The sequence below is a fragment of the Anomaloglossus baeobatrachus genome, chromosome 5 (genome assembly GCF_048569485.1).
Source record: "Anomaloglossus baeobatrachus isolate aAnoBae1 chromosome 5, aAnoBae1.hap1, whole genome shotgun sequence".
NCBI lineage: Eukaryota > Metazoa > Chordata > Amphibia > Anura > Aromobatidae > Anomaloglossus > Anomaloglossus baeobatrachus.
The window spans coordinates 316,274,342-316,293,075 of NC_134357.1; the positions used below are offsets into that span (position 1 = coordinate 316,274,342).

The 18,734-nt window shown below is 49.9% G+C and overlaps 1 protein-coding gene across 3 annotated transcripts in view; it reads left to right on the forward strand.

The window, feature by feature from the left end:
* GPS1 (G protein pathway suppressor 1) overlaps positions 1-18,734 on the forward strand; it is a 64,444-nt gene that overhangs the window by 19,503 nt on the left and 26,207 nt on the right. For all 3 annotated transcript variants that reach the window (XM_075349732.1, XM_075349734.1, XM_075349735.1), the window contains one exon: positions 8,063-8,123. In XM_075349732.1, the coding sequence (XP_075205847.1) occupies positions 8,063-8,123 (61 nt within the window). The remainder of the gene's footprint in view (positions 1-8,062; positions 8,124-18,734) is intronic.

An 18,734-nucleotide genomic window follows, 5' to 3' on the forward strand; every position in this document is an offset into this window, starting at 1 on the left:
GCTCCTGCACCTGTGGCTGAACCCCCGGCCTGGGTAGAATCCTTTTCTAGGTCTAGCTCCCAGTCTTTTGCTGAGTCCATGGGACTTCTGTCCAGGACTTTGATGAATATGCATCAGCCCCCTTCACAGGGTGCCTCTACTGCTAAGGGTCCCTTAGGACCGGAGCTCACAGAGGATTCATCATCAGGGCCCAGACCCCGTCCTCCTAAGAGGAGACGCAGGGTTTCCTCTCCCTCCTCCTCCCGCGGCTCTGATTCAAGAGCTGACTCGCAGGATGAGGAGGATGCCTTTACAGGGGGCTCGGAGGCTAACTCCATGTACCCCATTGATCTGTCCGAGGGTGACTCAGATTTTAGTGACTTGATTGCTTCCATTAATTCTGTACTGGATCTCAATTCGCCAGTATCAGAGGAGCAACTCTCTCTGGCAGAAAAGCACCAGTTTACCTCGCCTAAGAGAGCAAAGAGTGTGTTCTTTAACCACTCCAGTTTTCAGGCCGCTGTGACCAAGCCCAGGGCCTGTCCTGACAAACGCTTCCCAAAGCGTGGTTCTGATGACCGTTTTCCCTTTCCACCTGAGGTGGTCAAGGAGTGGGCTCACTCCCCAAAGGTAGACCCCCCGGTGTCTAGGCTCTCAGCCCGGACCGTTGTGTCGGTGGCTGATGGCACCTCCCTTAAGGATTCCACTGACCGTCAGATTGACCTTCTGGCCAAATCTGTGTATGAAGCGGCGGGGGCCGCGTTTTCCCCGACTTTTGCAGCAGTGTGGGCTCTCAAAGCCATCTCTGCTTCTCTAGAGGAGATGCATTCCCTCACCAGGGAATCTATGCCCGAAATGGTTGCCTTAACTTCTCAAGCTTCAGCTTTTTGATCTTATGCCATGTCTGCCATGCTGGAGGCTTCTCACCGCACTGCGGTGGCTTCGGCTAATTCCCTCGTTATCCGCAGGATCTTGTGGCTTCGAGAGTGGAAGGCAGATGCTTCTTCTATGAAGTACCTTGCTGGGCTCCCTTTTGCTGGGTCCCGGCTGTCCGGAGAACAGCTGGATGAAATTATTAAGGAAGCTACTGGTGGGAAGAGTACTTCCATGCCACAAACCAAAACCAGGAAACCTGCCCAGGGTAGGAATCAGTCGAGGTTTCGCTCCTTTCGTTCCTCCAACTGGTCGTCCTCTAAGCCCTCGGCCTCGTCCGCTAACTCAGCCAAGGACCAGAAATCCAACTGGCGCCCAAAAGCGCGTCCACAGAAGACCGCAGGAGGTGCTGCCACTAAGGCAGCCTCCTCGTGACTCTCGGCCCGCTCCGGCGTCGTCCTTAGTCGGTGGCAGGCTCTCCCACTTTGGCGACGCTTGCGTTCAACACGTCTCCGATCAGTGGGTGAGAGATGTCATCTCCCACGGCTACAGGATAGAATTCTCTTCCAGCCCGCCAAACAGATTTTTTCTGTCAACTCCCCCTTGCTCCAAGGCCGCCGCCTTCTCACAGGCCGTGGCAGCCTTGCAGGCCAACGGAGTAATTGTACCAGTTCCCTCCCGGGAACGGTTCAGAGGTTTCTACTCAAATCTCTTCCTAGTTCCCAAAAAGGACTGTACCTTCCGGCCCATCCTGGATCTCAAGCTTCTCAACAAGCATGTTCAGGTGCGGCATTTTCGCATGGAGTCTCTGCGATCAGTCATTGCCTCAATGACCCAAGGGGATTTCCTGGCATCCATCGACATCAGAGATGCCTATCTGCATGTGCCAATTGCAGTTTCACACCAGCGTTGGCTACGTTTTGCAATAGGAGAAGATCATTTCCAATTCGTGGCACTCCCCTTCGGGTTAGCCACGGCCCCTCGGGTATTCACCAAGGTCATGGCAGCAGTGATTGCGGTTCTGCACCTCCAGGGGTTGGCAGTGATTCCTTACCTGGACGACCTTCTAGTCAAGGCTTCATCCAGCGCAGACTGTCAGCGGAGTGTCTCGCTCACTCTTGCCACTCTAGCCCAATTCGGGTGGCTTGTCAATCTTCCCAAATCCACTCTGACTCCGACCCAGAGTCTCATGTACCTAGGGATGCAATTCGAGACTCTGCCGGCACTTGTGAAGTTGCCCTTAGTCAAACAGCAGTCACTCTGGCTAGCGGTGCGCTCTTTGCTGAGGCCCCGCCATTATACCCTCAGGCATCTGATGCAGGTGCTGGGTCAAATGGTGGCGTCCATGGAGGCTGTTCCCTTTGCCCAGTTCCATCTGCGCCCCCTGCAGCTGGACATTCTCCACTGTTGGGACAAGTGGCCTTCCTCCTTACACAGGTTAGTGGCTCTGTCGCCACGGACCAGGAGCTCTCTTCAGTGGTGGCTTCGGCCCCTCTCTCTGTCCCAAGGGCGCTCCTTCCTGGCACCGTCCTGGGTGATTCTCACCACGGATGCCAGTCTATCCGGCTGGGGAGCGGTATGTCTCCACCACAGAGCGCAGGGCACTTGGACTCCGTCCGAGTCAGCCCTTTCAATCAATGTGCTGGAAACCAGAGCCGTGCTTCTAGCTCTCCTAGCTTTTCACCACCTGTTGGCAGGCAAGCACATCCGAGTCCAGTCAGACAACGCGACAGCGGTTGCCTACATCAATCACCAAGGCGGGACACGCAGCCGTCTGAAGGATGCGTTGTACCTCCATCATTGCCAATGGGCGGAGGACTCCAAGTCCACCATATCCGCAGTCCACATCCCGGGCGTGGAAAACTGGGAGGCAGATTATCTCAGCCGTCAAACCGTGGACGGTGGCGAGTGGTCCCTGCACCTGGCAGTGTTTCAGTCAATCTGCCGCAAATGGGGCACTCCGGACGTGGACCTAATGGCATCCCGTCACAACAACAAAGTTCCTGTTTACGTGGCTCGCTCACTCGAACCACAAAAGGTGATATAGAGGTAGTAATTTTCTAAAGACACCACTATAAAGTCTACTCTCATAAAATACTATTTTATTTCATAAATATTAAAACAGAACAGTAGTGTTGTTCTCATCAGGCATATTAAAAATACAATAAACACACATATAGGGTGCAGGTGTCAACCAAGTGTTATACCCTCGCCTGAGGACAGCCTCAGACCGTGGTTATATGATGAGGATAGAGTGGAGACGTTAGTTGGTCACTGTCAGGGTGATACTCGTTAATGTAAATACTGTATCTACCTTCCTTCGCAGTGGTTAGATATCTACACTTACAATGAACCTGTCTCCGCTCAGGGTATACGTCAGCCTCACCGTCCTAGCTACCCTCTAGCGGGGGTACCACCACCAGAAACATAGTGATTTAAGAGTGTAAACATAGAAATAGACAACAAAGACAATTTGCGTTAGATGTCCAGGGTTCTTCTGTTTGGTATAGTTTCCCTAGTTAAGAAGTACTGGATTAGTTAGGTTAGAGCTTTGAAGCACCACTTAGCTTATGGGCCCCCAGCTAGAGGGTAGCTAGGACGGTGAGGCTGACGTATACCCTGAGCGGAGACAGGTTCATTGTAAGTGTAGATATCTAACCACTGCGAAGGAAGGTAGATACAGTATTTACATTAACGAGTATCACCCTGACAGTGACCAACTAACGTCTCCACTCTATCCTCATCATATAACCACGGTCTGAGGCTGTCCTCAGGCGAGGGTATAACACTTGGTTGACACCTGCACCCTATATGTGTGTTTATTGTATTTTTAATATGCCTGATGAGAACAACACTACTGTTCTGTTTTAATATTTATGAAATAAAATAGTATTTTATGAGAGTAGACTTTATAGTGGTGTTTTTACGTGGCTCGCTCCCACGATCTTCAGGCCTTCGCCGCGGACGCTCTGGTTCAAGACTGGTCCCAGTTTCGTCTGTCCTACGTGTTTCCCCCTCTAGCTCTCTTGCCCAGAGTCCTGCGCAAGATCAGAATGGAGGGCCGTCGAGTCATCCTCATTGCACCGGACTGGCCCAGGCGAGCTTGGTATCCAGACCTGCTCCATCTGTCCGTAAAGATGCCGTGGCATCTCCCGGACCGTCCAGACCTACTCTCGCAAGGTCCGTTTTTCCGCCCGAATTCTGCGGCTCTCAAATTGACGGCGTGGCTCTTGAGTCCTGGATTTTGACGGCTTCTGGTATCCCTCCTGAAGTCATCTCCACTATGACTCGGGCCCGTAAGTCTTCTTCCGCTAAGATCTATCACAGGACTTGGAAAATTTTCCTTTCCTGGTGTCGCTCTACCAACCATCCTCCTTGGCCATTCTCCTTGCCGACCCTTCTGTCTTTTCTACAGTCCGGTCTGCAGCTAGGACTGTCCCTCAACTCTCTCAAGGGACAAGTCTCAGCTCTGTCAGTTCTGTTCCAGCGGCGTCTCGCTCGGCTGGCTCAGGTCCGCACCTTCATGCAAGGCGCGTCTCACATCATTCCGCCTTACCGGCGGCCCTTGGATCCCTGGGACCTTAACTTGGTTCTCACGGTTTTGCAGAAACCCACTTTTGAGCCTTTTAGGGAGGTTTCTTTGTATAGTCTTTCTCAGAAGGTGGCCTTTCTGGTGGCCATAACTTCTCTCAGGAGAGTCTCTGATTTGGCTGCGCTCTCCTCTGAGTCACCTTTTTTAGTCTTTCATCAAGACAAGGTGGTTCTCGGTCCGACTCCGGACTTTCTTCCTAAGGTGGTCTCTCCCTTCCACCTTAACCAGGACATTACCCTACCTTCCTTCTGTCCGGCTCCTGTTCATCGCTTTGAAAAAGCGCTGCATACTCTGGATCTGGTGCGTGCTCTCCGGATCTATGTGTCTCGCACCGTTGCGCTTAGGCGGTGCACCTCTCTTTTTGTGCTAACCACAGGTCGGCGCAAGGGCCTCCCTGTTTCTAAGCCGACCTTAGCCCGTTGGATTAGATCGACCATTTCGGACGCCTACCAGAGTACTCAGGTGCCTCCCCCGCCGGGGATCAAGGCACATTCGACCAGAGCTGTCGGTGCCTCTTGGGCTTTCAGGCACCAGGCTACGGCTCAACAAGTCTGTCAGGCTGCCACTTGGACTAGCCTGCATACCTTCTCGAAGCACTACCAAGTGCATGCTCATGCTTGGGCAGACGCATCCTTCAGGCGGCTGTCGCCCATTTGTGAAGTTAGGTTCTGCCTACTTCTTAGTTTTTCTGTTTATTCCCACCCAGGGACTGCTTTGGAACGTCCCATGGTCTGGGTCTCCCAAAGGAACGATAAAGAAAAAGAGAATTTTCTTACCGTAAATTCTTTTTCTTATAGTTCCGTATTGGGAGACCCAGCACCCTCCCTGTTGCCTGTTGGCAATTTCTTGTTCCGCGTGTTATCACCGGCTGTTGTCGTGGACAGAGTCTCCGGTTGTTCCGGCTCTTGCTCTCTTCTACTTGTGGGTGGCTATTCTCCTTCAGCTTTTGCACTAAACTGGATGGGTCTGCTCACCAGGGGGTGTATAAGCTCAGAGGGAGGAGCTACACTTTTAAGTGTAGTACTTTGTGTGTCCTCCGGAGGCAGAAGCTAAACACCATGGTCTGGGTCTCCCAATACAGAACTATAAGAAAAAGAATTTACGAAAGTAAACAAAATTCTCTTTTTTTTTCAATCTTCTATGGATATAGAATTAAAGTAAAGCTAAACAAGTTCCTGCTGCTTATTGGTCACAGCATCTATTCAGACTGTCTCTATGGTAACCATCAGTAAACACATCCTGTGTTGTCATCCTGCAGTCATATTCTTTTCTACCTATCCTTCAGTAAGCCTATGTTATCAGTAGAATAAAGTATGCAGCTGCAGGATTACACTCCATGGAATGTTTACTGGCTGTTACCATGTATACACATAGTCTGCATAGGAGCTGCAGAAAGAATTTGTGCTTTATTACTTTTGTGGGGGGGGGGGGTTTATTCAATTTTTTTTTTTTATTGTGACCATAAAATGGCAAGTCTGGAATTTTTAATTTTTATAAAGGCTCACAGGAGGAGGTGCTGGGAGCGGCGGTCCAGGATAGTATGTGTACCGGGGCCTAATATCTATAGTACAATGTCAGGCTGTAGATCACTGCTCCCCGCTGCTGTGTTCAAAGCAGAGAAATCACACGGTGCTGTGCTCTGAACACATGGACACAGCTCTATGTTATGGGGCATGGTATTGAGGAGCACGGTATATCATGGGCCACGGAATTGCCCAAAGAAAGCTAAATTAGTTGGTACAGTTGTCAGTATGGGGCTTTGGCTGATCAGGGAGACATTATTTCATGGACACGTTTGGGGGGGCGCTCTGCTCATATCACACAGTATCTGTTGTATTCCAATATTTTACAAATGCCTGAGATGTGCGCTATTTATCTCCTTTCTGTTCTCCGTAGTTTTTTGTGAGTTGTCGTTATGGCCTTGCCGGTCTCATGTTCATTCTTTCCCATTCTATTTCTGTGAAATCAATAAAAGTATAATTTTGCATTCTTTTTGGCTCCCAAAAGAGCCATAGTAATTGGTGGATTTTTAGTAAAGGAGCTGTAGACTTTTTGGGGACGTAGAAAGAAGTGTATATATATATTTTTTTGTTTTTGCTTCCTTTACATAAATGTATGCACCAAAAATAGAAGGAACACTGGTCACTATTTTTTCATCAAACTCCAATATCCACTAATAGTAACGTCAGGCTAAGACTTTGCCTTGTTACACCTGTTCAGGTGTTTCATCGTGTTCTAGAGCATGGATCTTTTCGCCGGGGTGCACTCCAAAGCTGCAGAGCCGTTAAAATCCCAAAAAATTGAAGAAACGAGGCACTCACCGGTTTGTAGATAATGTATGCAACAGTATTGCTGTATCTAACAAAAATCATGTTTTCCTTTTGAGGCCTGGCTTCAGGCGGCGTTTCAAGGGAGTTTCATAATGACAAAGACTGAGGTCTTCAGCAAACTGTCACTCACCTCTCCATCGCCACTTGGTGCTGAATTTTAGCTTAGTGCGCATGACCCCTGGAGGTTCGGTCATGCGCACTACTTCACTTTGAAGCCAGGATGCGTACACCCGGCTTCATAGTGCACATGACCCAAACTCTGGGGTCATACACACTGAGCTGAAATCCAGCATCAAGCGGCGATGGCAACAAAGAGGTGAGTGAGATCATCCTCTGACGCTGCACATCCATTAGCATGTTAGCACACCCACAGGGACATACTAACATGCTAATGGGGGCGACTAGCAAGGGAAGCAACGCCCAGGGGACTAGTGCCGCTGTTCATTAGCATACGATATAAGATCTTTAGAAATACTTTTTCTAAAGATCTCTTTATCTATGATAGTATATACAGGGACGGTTAGGCAGGGATTAGCAATATGCACCCAGAACTGCTCGAGGTTATCACTGCATATTGCACCTGACAGTTTCCCTTTAAATATTTGGCCACGCCAAGGGTGCACTGAGCGCCTGTACTTTGTCAGCACAGAATGACTGTTCAGAGTGTCTTTTATAGGGAATCTGTCAGCAGGTTTTTGCTACCTCATCAGAGAGCAGTATAGTGTAGGCAAAGAGATTCTGAATCCATTGATGTATCACTTAGATTACTGGCTGCAGCCCTTCTGACACAATCACAATTTGTTAGATTTAGCCATGTAGCAGAGCTGTGCCGCTTCCACCAGGCTCTCAATAGAGATTGATGCCTTAGTGTGTACAATCAGAGGAGGGGCGTATCAGACTGCTGTTCTCGTGACATTGTAGAGAAGTCCTGCTGCTTAAAAAATAGCAAATAAATAACAGATCGGACTTTGACAACACAAGCATCCCTGAATTCTGTGTTTTAACCTCTGTAGCATGCTGTCTTCAGCTTGCATAGCCAAAACCTGCTGACAGATTCCATTTAACTCATTCTGCAGCCAGCAATAGACAGTGCATTACAGAGGCTATAGAATGGAAATGGTGCCACATTTTTAATGAAACCCAATTGCAAAAATGAATTTTATCTCCAATTACATGCATAAGATTTAAAATAGAATATAAAAAGTCTCCAATGATGGACAATTTCTTTTATCTACACTAGACAAGTCATGTCCTTTTGTTTGACTCCTGTTTCTTTTTGTTTTTTCAGCAACGAGGAGAAAGAGACAGTCAGACCCAGTCAGTGCTCACCAAACTAAAGTGTGCTGCAGGTTAGTATTATCAGACCCACAAGAAATCGATGGACAAACAAGCACAAGGCTGACACTCGTAGCATTCAGCGCTCTTCTGACATGTATTCGCCATATCATTACAATCTGATTCCTTGGAGGGATGGTTGTGACAGAATTCATTCTTTATTACTTGTTTGAATGCCCAACACCACAATGCTGATGGAGAGCCCTGTACTGAGTTTCTCCCATATTATTATCTATGGAAATATAGTTGATGACTGGGTGGTACCATTCCCCTTGGCAGTAGAAACTATAGAAGACTGTGCTAAGGCATCATATTGACAATAGGAAAGGTAACCATTATCAACCAGTTTGTAATTTTGCAGTAGTAGTAGTAAAATGGGAACAGCATATTGCACACGTCTAAGGCTCCTTTCAGATTGCGTTTTTCCCTACGTCCACAGGTCCCGTTAAGGCATCCGTCTGAACCGCGCCCCCCCCCCCACACACTCTGCAAAGCGTGCTCCGGATACATGCGCCCGACAGGGCCATTCACTGTTATGTTTTGTGCCATTTTTTGGACATATACGTTTCTGCAGACGGACACCCAAACGTAGTACACTATGTTGCTGACAGATAGGAGGAGGTTTGAAGAGCTTGGGTCAGGCAGCCAGAATAATGTGGCCACCGCTAAAACAGGATCCAGCACATCTTTTTACTCAACCCTATTACTTTGTGAATACAGACGTGATAGGGTCTATTAATCAAGGACTTCTGATTTTCAGCACATCAACCTGATTAGTAAACTCCTATAAAGGCTGGGGGAAGCTTGTCTATAGGGTGCTTTACACGCTGCGACATCGCTAACGATATATCGTCGGGGTCACATTGTTAGTGACGCACATCCGGCGTCATTAGCGACATCGCAGCGAGTGACACCAAGGAGCAACGATCGCAAAAACGTCAAAAATCATTGATCGTTGACACGTCGCTCCTTTTCATAATATCGTTGGTGGTGCATGCCGCTGGTTGTTCGTCGTTCCTGCGGCATCACACATCACTATGTGTGACACCGCAGGAACGACGAACATCACCTTACCTGTGTCCACCGGCAATGAGGAAGGAAAGAGATGGGCGGGATAGTCCGCCCGTTCATCTCCGCCCCTCCGCCTCTATTGGACCTCACTGTGACGCCGCACGATCCGCCCCCTTAGAAAGGAGGCGGTTCGCCGGCCACAGCGACGTCGCAGGGAAGGTAAGTCTGTGTGACGGGTGTAAGTGATGTTGTGTGCCACGGGCAGTGATTTGCCCGTGACGCACAACTGACGGGGGAGGGTATGCTCGCTAGAGATATCGCAGCGTGTAAAGTACCCTTATGGAGATATTATTGCTTATATATGAGATGAGGCCTGGCAATTTCTAGGTAACTTTTTAGGAATATAATCCTGATTTTAAAAATGCTATAAAAGAGAATAACCCAGTTGATGCAGACTTATTATAGTAATGACGGTGCATACCAATGGAGCTCACCGCCAATAACCTGTTATCTGAGGCCACTGTTGTGAATCTGGGTCTCTGATGCCACGGAGGAATTGTTTCCTAGTTCTGACAGTAGAGAAACTCGTTCTTTAGCCGAGTGCCGCAATAATGAAAGGGAGCTCTGGACTATGCGAGTTATTGTTCTGGTCTCCTGGCCCTCCTCCTTTTTATCTCTGAGATAGCGACACGACTTGGCTGTCTCATTAAATGCTGCAAATCTCGGCTCTCCAGAACATCTTATCGCTTACATCTTACCCTCCTGAAGGCTTGAAATGAAAGTCTACTTGCAGAATGTGGATTTCGTTGTTAAAGCATGTCTGAAACCTAAAGAAGAAAAAATAAGTTTTGGTATCATGTTAGCCAGTTGAAAAAATGTATGGTCTCTAAATTGATGTACATTTAGAGGCCCGATTCTCCCGATTTGTGGAATAAAAATAATTTATTTTTTTTTTTTTTTTTCAACTTTTGTGTTAAAGGAAGATTCTTAAGTTTGGAAGTTATCCTCTACCAGAGCATAGGGGAGAGATCTTCCTGATCACTGGGGTCAGGCTTGTTAGGCGTCCCAGCAGTCAGACCCCCTGCAGTTGGCAAGTTCTCCCCTATCCCAAGGATAGTTTATGATTTCTAAATGTGAGAACACCCCTTATACTCCTGAATGTTAACACATTTTTGGAATGTTTGAATACTCCATAGGGGTGTAGTTTGTAAAATAAGTTACCTTTTTATGAGGTTTCTAACAAGGTTCCCTCCAAAGGTATTTCAAAAGTGACTTGGTGCCTACAAAAATATAGGCTTTAGACATTTTCTTGAAATTGTGAAAACTTGCTTCTAAAAATTATAAGCTTTCTAAAATTGCTAACACTTTTATTAGCTATTTTTGTGGAATTATTCTGTTTTTAAAGGCAATGTTAAAGGGAACCTGTCACTTGGAAAAATGCTGTTAATCTGCAGGTTAAGAACGTTCTGAGTCTGCCCTAAGAACCCAGCATATGAGGTGCACAGCATATGAGGGTCATCTATCTGCGTTACTCCCGCAGCCCTAGCATGCTCACACCATTAACGAACCTATTGTGGGTAACAGCATAATATTAGCACGTTGTGCGGAAGACTGTACCCGGTCTGATTTATACATCTGCCACTCCTGATGACCCATAGCAGGGGGAAACACGTCAAGTGAGATGAGTACAACAATTACACATGAATATATTTTTGTGTGGATTAATTATTGTTGTTGATCTTATGTGTAACAGATGATAGGTGGGAACTTGGCCCACAAATCTATATAACTTGAGGTGCAGCACAGTTGTTTGTTCTCACCAAGTTCTTACAATTGTGAGAATTTTTTTTGCTGGTGTATACATAAACGGAGATTGACTGTATATACTGGTTTAATAACCCTAGTATGATAGGGTGTCTGGGAGGGGGATAGACCCTCACCCAGACATAGATTAGAAGTAGTACCCACACTTAGGGTGGCTTTGCACGTTGCAACATCGCAGGTGCGATGTCGGTGGGGTCAAATCGAAAGTGACGCACATCCGGCGTCACTTTCGACATCGTAGTGTGTAAATCCTAGATGATATGATTAACGAGTGCAAAAGCATCGTTATCGTATCATTGGTGTAAGCTCCGACTTTTCCATAATTCCCTCGGCAGCACACATCGCTGTGTGTAAAGCCGCAGGAGCGAGGAACATCACCTTACCTGCCGCCGGCGGCCATACGGAAGGAAGAAGGTGGGCGGGATGTTTACATCCTGCTCATCTCCGCCCCTCCGCTTTGATTTGGTTTGATTTGATCCGCTTTGATTGGCCGCCTGCCGTATGATGTCGCTGTGACGTTGTACGACCCGCCCCCTTAGGAAGGAGGCGGGACGCCGGCCAGAGCGACGTCGCAGGACAGGTGAGTGCATGTGAAGCTGGCATAGCGATAATGTTCGCTACGCCAGGAATCACAAGATATCGCTGCTGCGACGGGGGCGGGGACTATCGCGTGCGACATCGCAGCATCGGCTTGCGATGTCGCAACGTGCAAAGCCCGCCTTAGTCTACACTAGGATTATTTCTCAAATAAGGTTGGTGAAGAATCTGGTTATAGGGGGCTCTGAGTATATTTCTTGTTACCCCAACATTACACTTACATGTCAAATAGGGTGTAACAAGTCTCAGAAAGGGCTAGCCATCAAGGAACGGCGCACCACTTGAACCCTAGGGAGCTCCGTGGATAGGCAGGGCCCAGTAGGGTCAGACTCAAGGTATTTAAAACATATACATCCCCCACCCCCACCCCCCTTTTTTTTTTTTGTTAGCTTTATGTACTGGTTGTTTATTTAATTGTGTTTAAAGAAAATGTTCTGGTCCAAAGAAAAGACAGAGTGGTATTAGGAGATCTGCGCTCGCCAGTAAGAAGGTTCAGACTCCAGTAAAGGAATAATATCTTTCTTTATCGTTCCTATGGGAGACCCAGACATTGGGTGTATAGCTTCTGCCTCCAGAGGACACACAAAGTACTACACTAAAAAGTGTAGCTCCTCCCTCTGAGCATATACACCCCCTGGATAACCAGATCTAGCCAGTTCATTGCTTTGTGTTCAGGAGGCATACATCCACACATGCATTCTCATCTGATTTTTCATTTTCTTTTTCGCTCCTAATTGGGAGACCCAGACAGTGGGTGTATAGCTACTGCCTCTGGAGGCCGCACAAAGAACTACACTTAAAAGTGTAAGGCCCCTCCCCTTCTGGCTATACACCCTCCCGTAGGAGTACGGATTCCTCAGTTTTAGCTTTGTGCGCAGGAGGTCAGACACGCACGCATAGCTCCATTGTTTTTAGTCAGCAGCAGCTGCTGACTATGTCGGATGGAAGAAAAGAGGGCCCATACAGGGCTCCCAGCATGCTCCCTTCTCACCCCACTGTATGTCGGAGGTGTTTGTAAGGTTGAGGTACCCATTGCGGGTACGGCGGCAGGAGCCCACATGCTGATTCCTTCCCCATCCCTTTTTACAGGGCTCTGGGTGAAGTGGGATTTACTGGTCTCCAGGCACTGAGACCGTGCTCCATCTACAGCCCCTGGAGAAGATGCTGGATGGAGCGGAGTACATCAGGGACATGGCCCTGCTTCCTCAAGGTACTCTGTGTCCCCGTGCATTTGGCGCTCACACCGCAGCATGCTGGGTGTTGTAGTGCGCCGGGGGACATCAGCGCTACGGCGCTTGTGCCATGGCCTCATTCAGCTTCGCTGAAGCAGGCACACTTATGGGAATCGGTCGCGCCGGCCGCTGGGACTGCGGCGCGGCTGGCACTTGTGGTGCGCCGGGGACTTCAGCGCGGCCCGCGCTTTTACGGCGGCCGCGCTGATAACTCGAGTCCCCGGCTTTTGCGGCCTGCTTCCGTTCGTTCCCGCCCCCAGACCTGCCAGTCAGGAGAGGGGCGGGACGCTGGCCACTTCTGGAAATCGGTCACGCCGGCCGCTGGGACTGCGGCGCGGCTGGCACTTGTGGTGCGCCGGGGACTTCAGCGCGGCCCGCGCTTTTACGGCGGCCGCGCTGATAACTCGAGTCCCCGGCTTTTGCGGCCTGCTTCCGTTCGTTCCCGCCCCCAGACCTGCCAGTCAGGAGAGGGGCGGGACGCTGGCCAGTGCATCAGCGCCGAGGGCTGGAGTCGTTTTTACATACTCCAGCCCTCACAATCGGCACAGAGGGGACACTGTTTCCCGCACTTCTGTTTGGGAACTCCCACGGACCGCCCCTCTCCACAGACGCCGGCAGCCATTCCTGCTGACACGCTGAGCTGCAGAGGGGAGCCGGGGAGACCCAGACAAGGAATTCTGCGCCTCTTACCCGCTATTCAGCGGGCGGTAAGCAGCCCTCAGGGCTCACCCCCTCTTGTGCCAGTAGTATTCTTAGTATTTTGTTTCTACAAATACTTGGTATTACATAGCGCTGGTCGCCCTTTGGCTATAGACTCTCTCACATTGCAGAGAGCCAGCAGCATGTCGTCCGTAAAACGCAAGGGTGCCAAGGCACAGACATTATATGCTTCCTGCACCGCATGTGGGACTTTTCTACCAGCAGGCTCCACGGACCCCCATTGTGTGCAGTGCTCGGCCCCTGCGGCGCTTGCACAGTCGGGACCTCTGCTGGACGTGACCCAGGGTGTACCACCTGTGAATGCTGTCCAGGTGACAGGAACTGAGTTTGCAGCTTTTGCTGACAGAATGTCTCTCACTATGTCACAAATTCTTGACACATTGCGAGCTAGGCCTGTACTTCAGGCCACGGACACTGTGCAATCATTGCCCCCTGGTCCCCCTCAGCTCCAAGCTCCGGGACGGGCATATACACCTCAGGGTGAAGACTCTGACTCGGACGATGGCCCCGGGCAGCCTAAGCGGGCTCGCTATGACGGGCCTTCACATTCATCTCAATGGTCAGGATCCCAGCGAGATGAATCTATGGGTGATGAGGCGGACGTAACTGATCAGGATTCTGATCCTGGGACCGCTCTCAATCTAGATACACCAGATGGTGACGCCATAGTTAATGATCTTATATTTAACATCAATAAGATGTTAAATATTTCCCCACCAGCTCCTCTTGTAGAGGAGTCAGCTTCGCAGCACGAGAGAATCCATTTCAGATACCCTAAGCGTACATTAAGCACTTTTCTGGACCACGCTGACTTTAGAGACGCAATCCAGAAACCCCACGCTTATCCTGAAAGGCGTTTTCCTAAACGGCTTAAAGATACACGCTACCCTTTTCCCCCTGAGGTGGTCAAGGGTTGGACCCAGTGTCCAAAAGTGGATCCTCCAATTTCCAGGCTTGCAGCTAGATCCTTGGTTGCAGTTGAAGATGGAGCGGCACTTAAAGATGCCACTGACAGGCAGATGGAGCTCTGGCTGAAATCCATCTATGAAGCGATTGGAGCGTCATTAGCGCCTTCTTTTGCGGCCGTATGGGCACTCCAAGCTATCTCAGCCGGGCTTGCACGAGTCGACTCAGTCACACGTGCATTTGCCCCGCAGGTAGCACCATTGACCTCGCAAATGGCGGCATTCGCGTCGTACGCGATTAATGCTGTTCTTGACGCTACAAGCCGCACGGCAGTGGCGTCAGCCAACTCCGTTGTTTTGCGTAGGGCCCTGTGGTTGAGACATTGGAAAGCAGATTCTCATTCCAAGAAGTGCTTAACCAATTTGCCTTTTTCTCGTGACCGATTGTTTGGAGAGCGTTTGGATGAAATCATCAAACACTCCAAGGGTAAGGACTCATCCTTACCGCAACACAGACAAAACAAACCCCAACAGAGGAAGGGTCAGTCTGGTTATCGGTCCTTTCGAGGACCGGGCAGGTCCCAATTCGCCTCGTCAAAAAAGACTCAAAAAGACCAGAGACGCTCAGATTCTTGGAGGTCTCAGTCACGCCCAAAAAGGACAGCCAGAGGAACCGTTGCCAAGACGGCGTCCTCCTGACTTGCGGTCTCCGATTCCCACACCCGCGGTCGGTGGGAGGCTTTCCCACTTTGGCGACATTTGGCTGTCACGCGTCAAAGACCGTTGGGTGAGGGATATTCTGTCTCACGGGTACAGGATAGAGTTCAGTTCTCGTCCGCCAACTCGTTTCTTCAGAACTTCTCCACCACCAGACCGAGCCGATGCTCTGTTGCAGGCGGTGGCCGCTCTAAAGGCGGAAGGAGTGGTGACCTCCGTCCTTCTTCAGGAACAAGGTCACGGTTTTTACTCCAATCTGTTTGTGGTCCCAAAAAAGGACGGATCGTATCGACCCGTCCTGGATCTAAAGTTGCTCAACAGACACGTAAAAGTCAGGAGGTTCCGGATGGAATCCCTACGCTCCGTCATAGCCTCAATGTCTCAAGGAGATTTTCTAGCATCAATAGACATCAAAGATGCGTATCTCCACGTGCCGATTGCACCAGAGCATCAGCGTTTCCTACGCTTCGTCATACACGACGAACACCTACAGTTCGTAGCGTTACCTTTCGGTCTGGCAACAGCCCCCCGGGTCTTCACCAAAGTCATGGCAGCAGTAGTAGCTGTTCTGCACTCGCAGGGTCACTCGGTCATCCCGTATCTAGACGACCTGCTTATAAAGGCACCCTCTCAAGAGGCATGCCAACACAGTCTGAAGGTGGCACTAGACACTCTCCAGAGTTTCGGGTGGATTATCAACTTTCCAAAGTCTCATCTAACCCCGACCCAATCTCTGACTTATCTTGGCATGGAGTTTCATACTCTCTCAGCGATAGTGAGGCTTCCACTGGACAAGCAGTGCTCGCTACGGACTGGAGTGCAATCTCTCCTTCAGAGCCAGTCGCACTCACTGAGGCGCCTCATGCATTTCCTAGGAAAGATGGTAGCAGCAATGGAGGCAGTCCCGTTCGCGCAGTTTCATCTGCGCCCTCTACAATGGGACATTCTACGCCAATGGGATGGGAAATCGACGTCCCTCGACAGGACTGTCTCCCTCTCTCAAACTGCCAAGGACTCTCTGCGTTGGTGGCTTCTCCCCACCTCATTGTCACAGGGAAAGTCGTTCCTTCCCCCGTCCTGGGCAGTGGTCACGACGGATGCGAGCCTATCAGGGTGGGGAGCGGTGTTTCTCCACCACAGGGCTCAGGGGACGTGGACTCAGGAAGAGTCCACCCTGCAGATCAATGTTCTGGAAATCAGAGCAATCTATCTTGCCCTGCGAGCCTTCCAACAATGGCTGGAAGGCAAGCAGATTCGGATTCAGTCGGACAATTCCACGGCGGTGGCGTACATCAACCACCAAGGGGGAACACGCAGTCGCCAAGCTTTTCAAGAAGTCCAGCGGATTTTGACGTGGGTGGAAAGCAGAGCGTCCACCATATCCGCAGTTCACATCCCAGGCGTGGAAAACTGGGAAGCAGACTTTCTCAGTCGCCAGGGCATGGACGCAGGAGAATGGTCCCTTCACCCGGACGTGTTTCAACAGATCTGTTGCCGCTGGGGGACGCCGGACGTCGATCTGATGGCGTCACGGCACAACAACAAGGTCCCAGTTTTCATGGCACGGTCTCACGATCACCGAGCGCTGGCGGCAGACGCCTTGGTTCAGGATTGGTCGCAATTCCGACTCCCCTATGTGTTCCCACCTCTAACATTGTTACCCAGAGTTCTCCGGAAAATCAAGTCCGACTGCCATCGAGCCATACTCGTCGCTCCAGATTGGCCAAGAAGGTCGTGGTACCCGGATCTGTGGCATCTCACGGTAGGCCAACCGTGGACACTACCAAACCGTCCAGATTTGCTGTCTCAAGGGCCGTTTTTCCATCTGAATTCTGCGGCCCTGAACCTGACTGTGTGGCCATTGAGTCCTGGATCCTAGCGGCCTCAGGTTTATCTCATGAAGTTGTTGCCACAATGAGACAGGCTAGAAAACCATCCTCAGCTAAGATCTATCACAGGACGTGGAAGATATTCTTAGCGTGGTGCTTGGCTCAAGGGTTTTCTCCCTGGCCATTTGCATTGCCAATTTTTCTTTCCTTCCTGCAGTCTGGGTTGGAAAAAGGTTTGTCGCTTAGCTCGCTTAAGGGTCAAGTCTCCGCGCTATCCGTATTCGTTCAGAAGCGCTTGGCACGGCTTTCTAAAGTACGCACTTTTCTCCAAGGAGTTTGTCATATCGTTCCTCCTTACAAACGGCCATTGGAACCCTGGGATCTGAACAAGGTTCTCATTGCTCTCCAGAAGCCGCCTTTCGAGCCGTTGAAAGAGGTTTCCCTTTCTCGGCTTTCACAAAAAGTAGTTTTTCTTGTGGCGGTCACGTCTCTTCGAAGAGTGTCCGAGCTAGCGGCGTTATCTTGCAAATCTCCCTTCCTGGTGTTTCACCAAGACAAGGTAGTACTGCGTCCAATTCCGGAGTTTTCTCCCAAGGTGGTTTCTTCCTTTCATCTCAATCAGGATATCACTTTGCCATCTTTGTGTCTGCATCCAGTTCACCAATTTGAAAAGGGTTTACATCTGTTGGACCTGGTGAGAGCACTCAGGATTTACATTTCTCGCACGGCGCCTCTACGCCGTTCTGATGCGCTCTTTGTCCTAGTCGCTGGTCAGCATAAGGGATCGCAAGCTTCCAAATCCACCCTTGCGCGGTGGATCAAGGAACCAATTCTTCACACATACCGTTCTGCTGGGCTTCCGATTCCATCTGGACTGAAGGCCCATTCTACCAGAGCCGTGGGTGCGTCCTGGGCATTGCGGCATCAGGCTACGGCTCAGCAAGTGTGCCAGGGGCTACCTGGTCGAGTCTGCACACGTTTACCAAACACTATCAAGTGCATACCTACGCTTCGGCAGATGCCAGCCTAGGTAGACAGGTCCTTCAGGCGGCGGTGGCCCACCTGTAGGAAGAGGCTGTCTGACAGCCCGTTCATGTGTTATCTTTTTACCCACCCAGGGACTGCTTTTGGACGTCCCACTGTCTGGGTCTCCCAATTAGGAGCGAAAAAGAAGAAGGGAATTTTGTTTACTTACCGTAAATTCCTTTTCTTCTAGCTCCAATTGGGAGACCCAGCACCCGCCCTATTTGTTCTTAGGGTTTCGTTTTTCGGGTGCACATGTTGTTCATGTTGTTTCTTAAGTTCTCCGATCTTGTTATCGGATTGAATTTGTTTTTGAAACTGTTATTGGCTTTCCTCCTCCTTGCTTTGGTACTAAAACTGAGGAATCCGTACTCCTACGGGAGGGTGTATAGCCAGAAGGGGAGGGGCCTTACACTTTTAAGTGTAGTTCTTTGTGCGGCCTCCAGAGGCAGTAGCTATACACCCACTGTCTGGGTCTCCCAATTGGAGCTAGAAGAAAAGGAATTTACGGTAAGTAAACAAAATTCCCTTCTTTGGGAAGTTTTTGAAGAAAAGCGGGTCCAAGCCTGGACTCCCGGCATGTCCCTTCTCACCCCACTGTGTCGGCGGTGCTGTTAAGGTTGATTTACAAGGCTGGAGCCTTACATGCCGTGCTCCTTCACCATCCCTCGGGCTCTGGCTTGAAGTGGGAGCCAGCACGGTTCTCCTTGCTTTGCAGGAGACCGGTCTCCATCCGCAGCCCTTCAGGATCCTGCTGGACGGAGCAC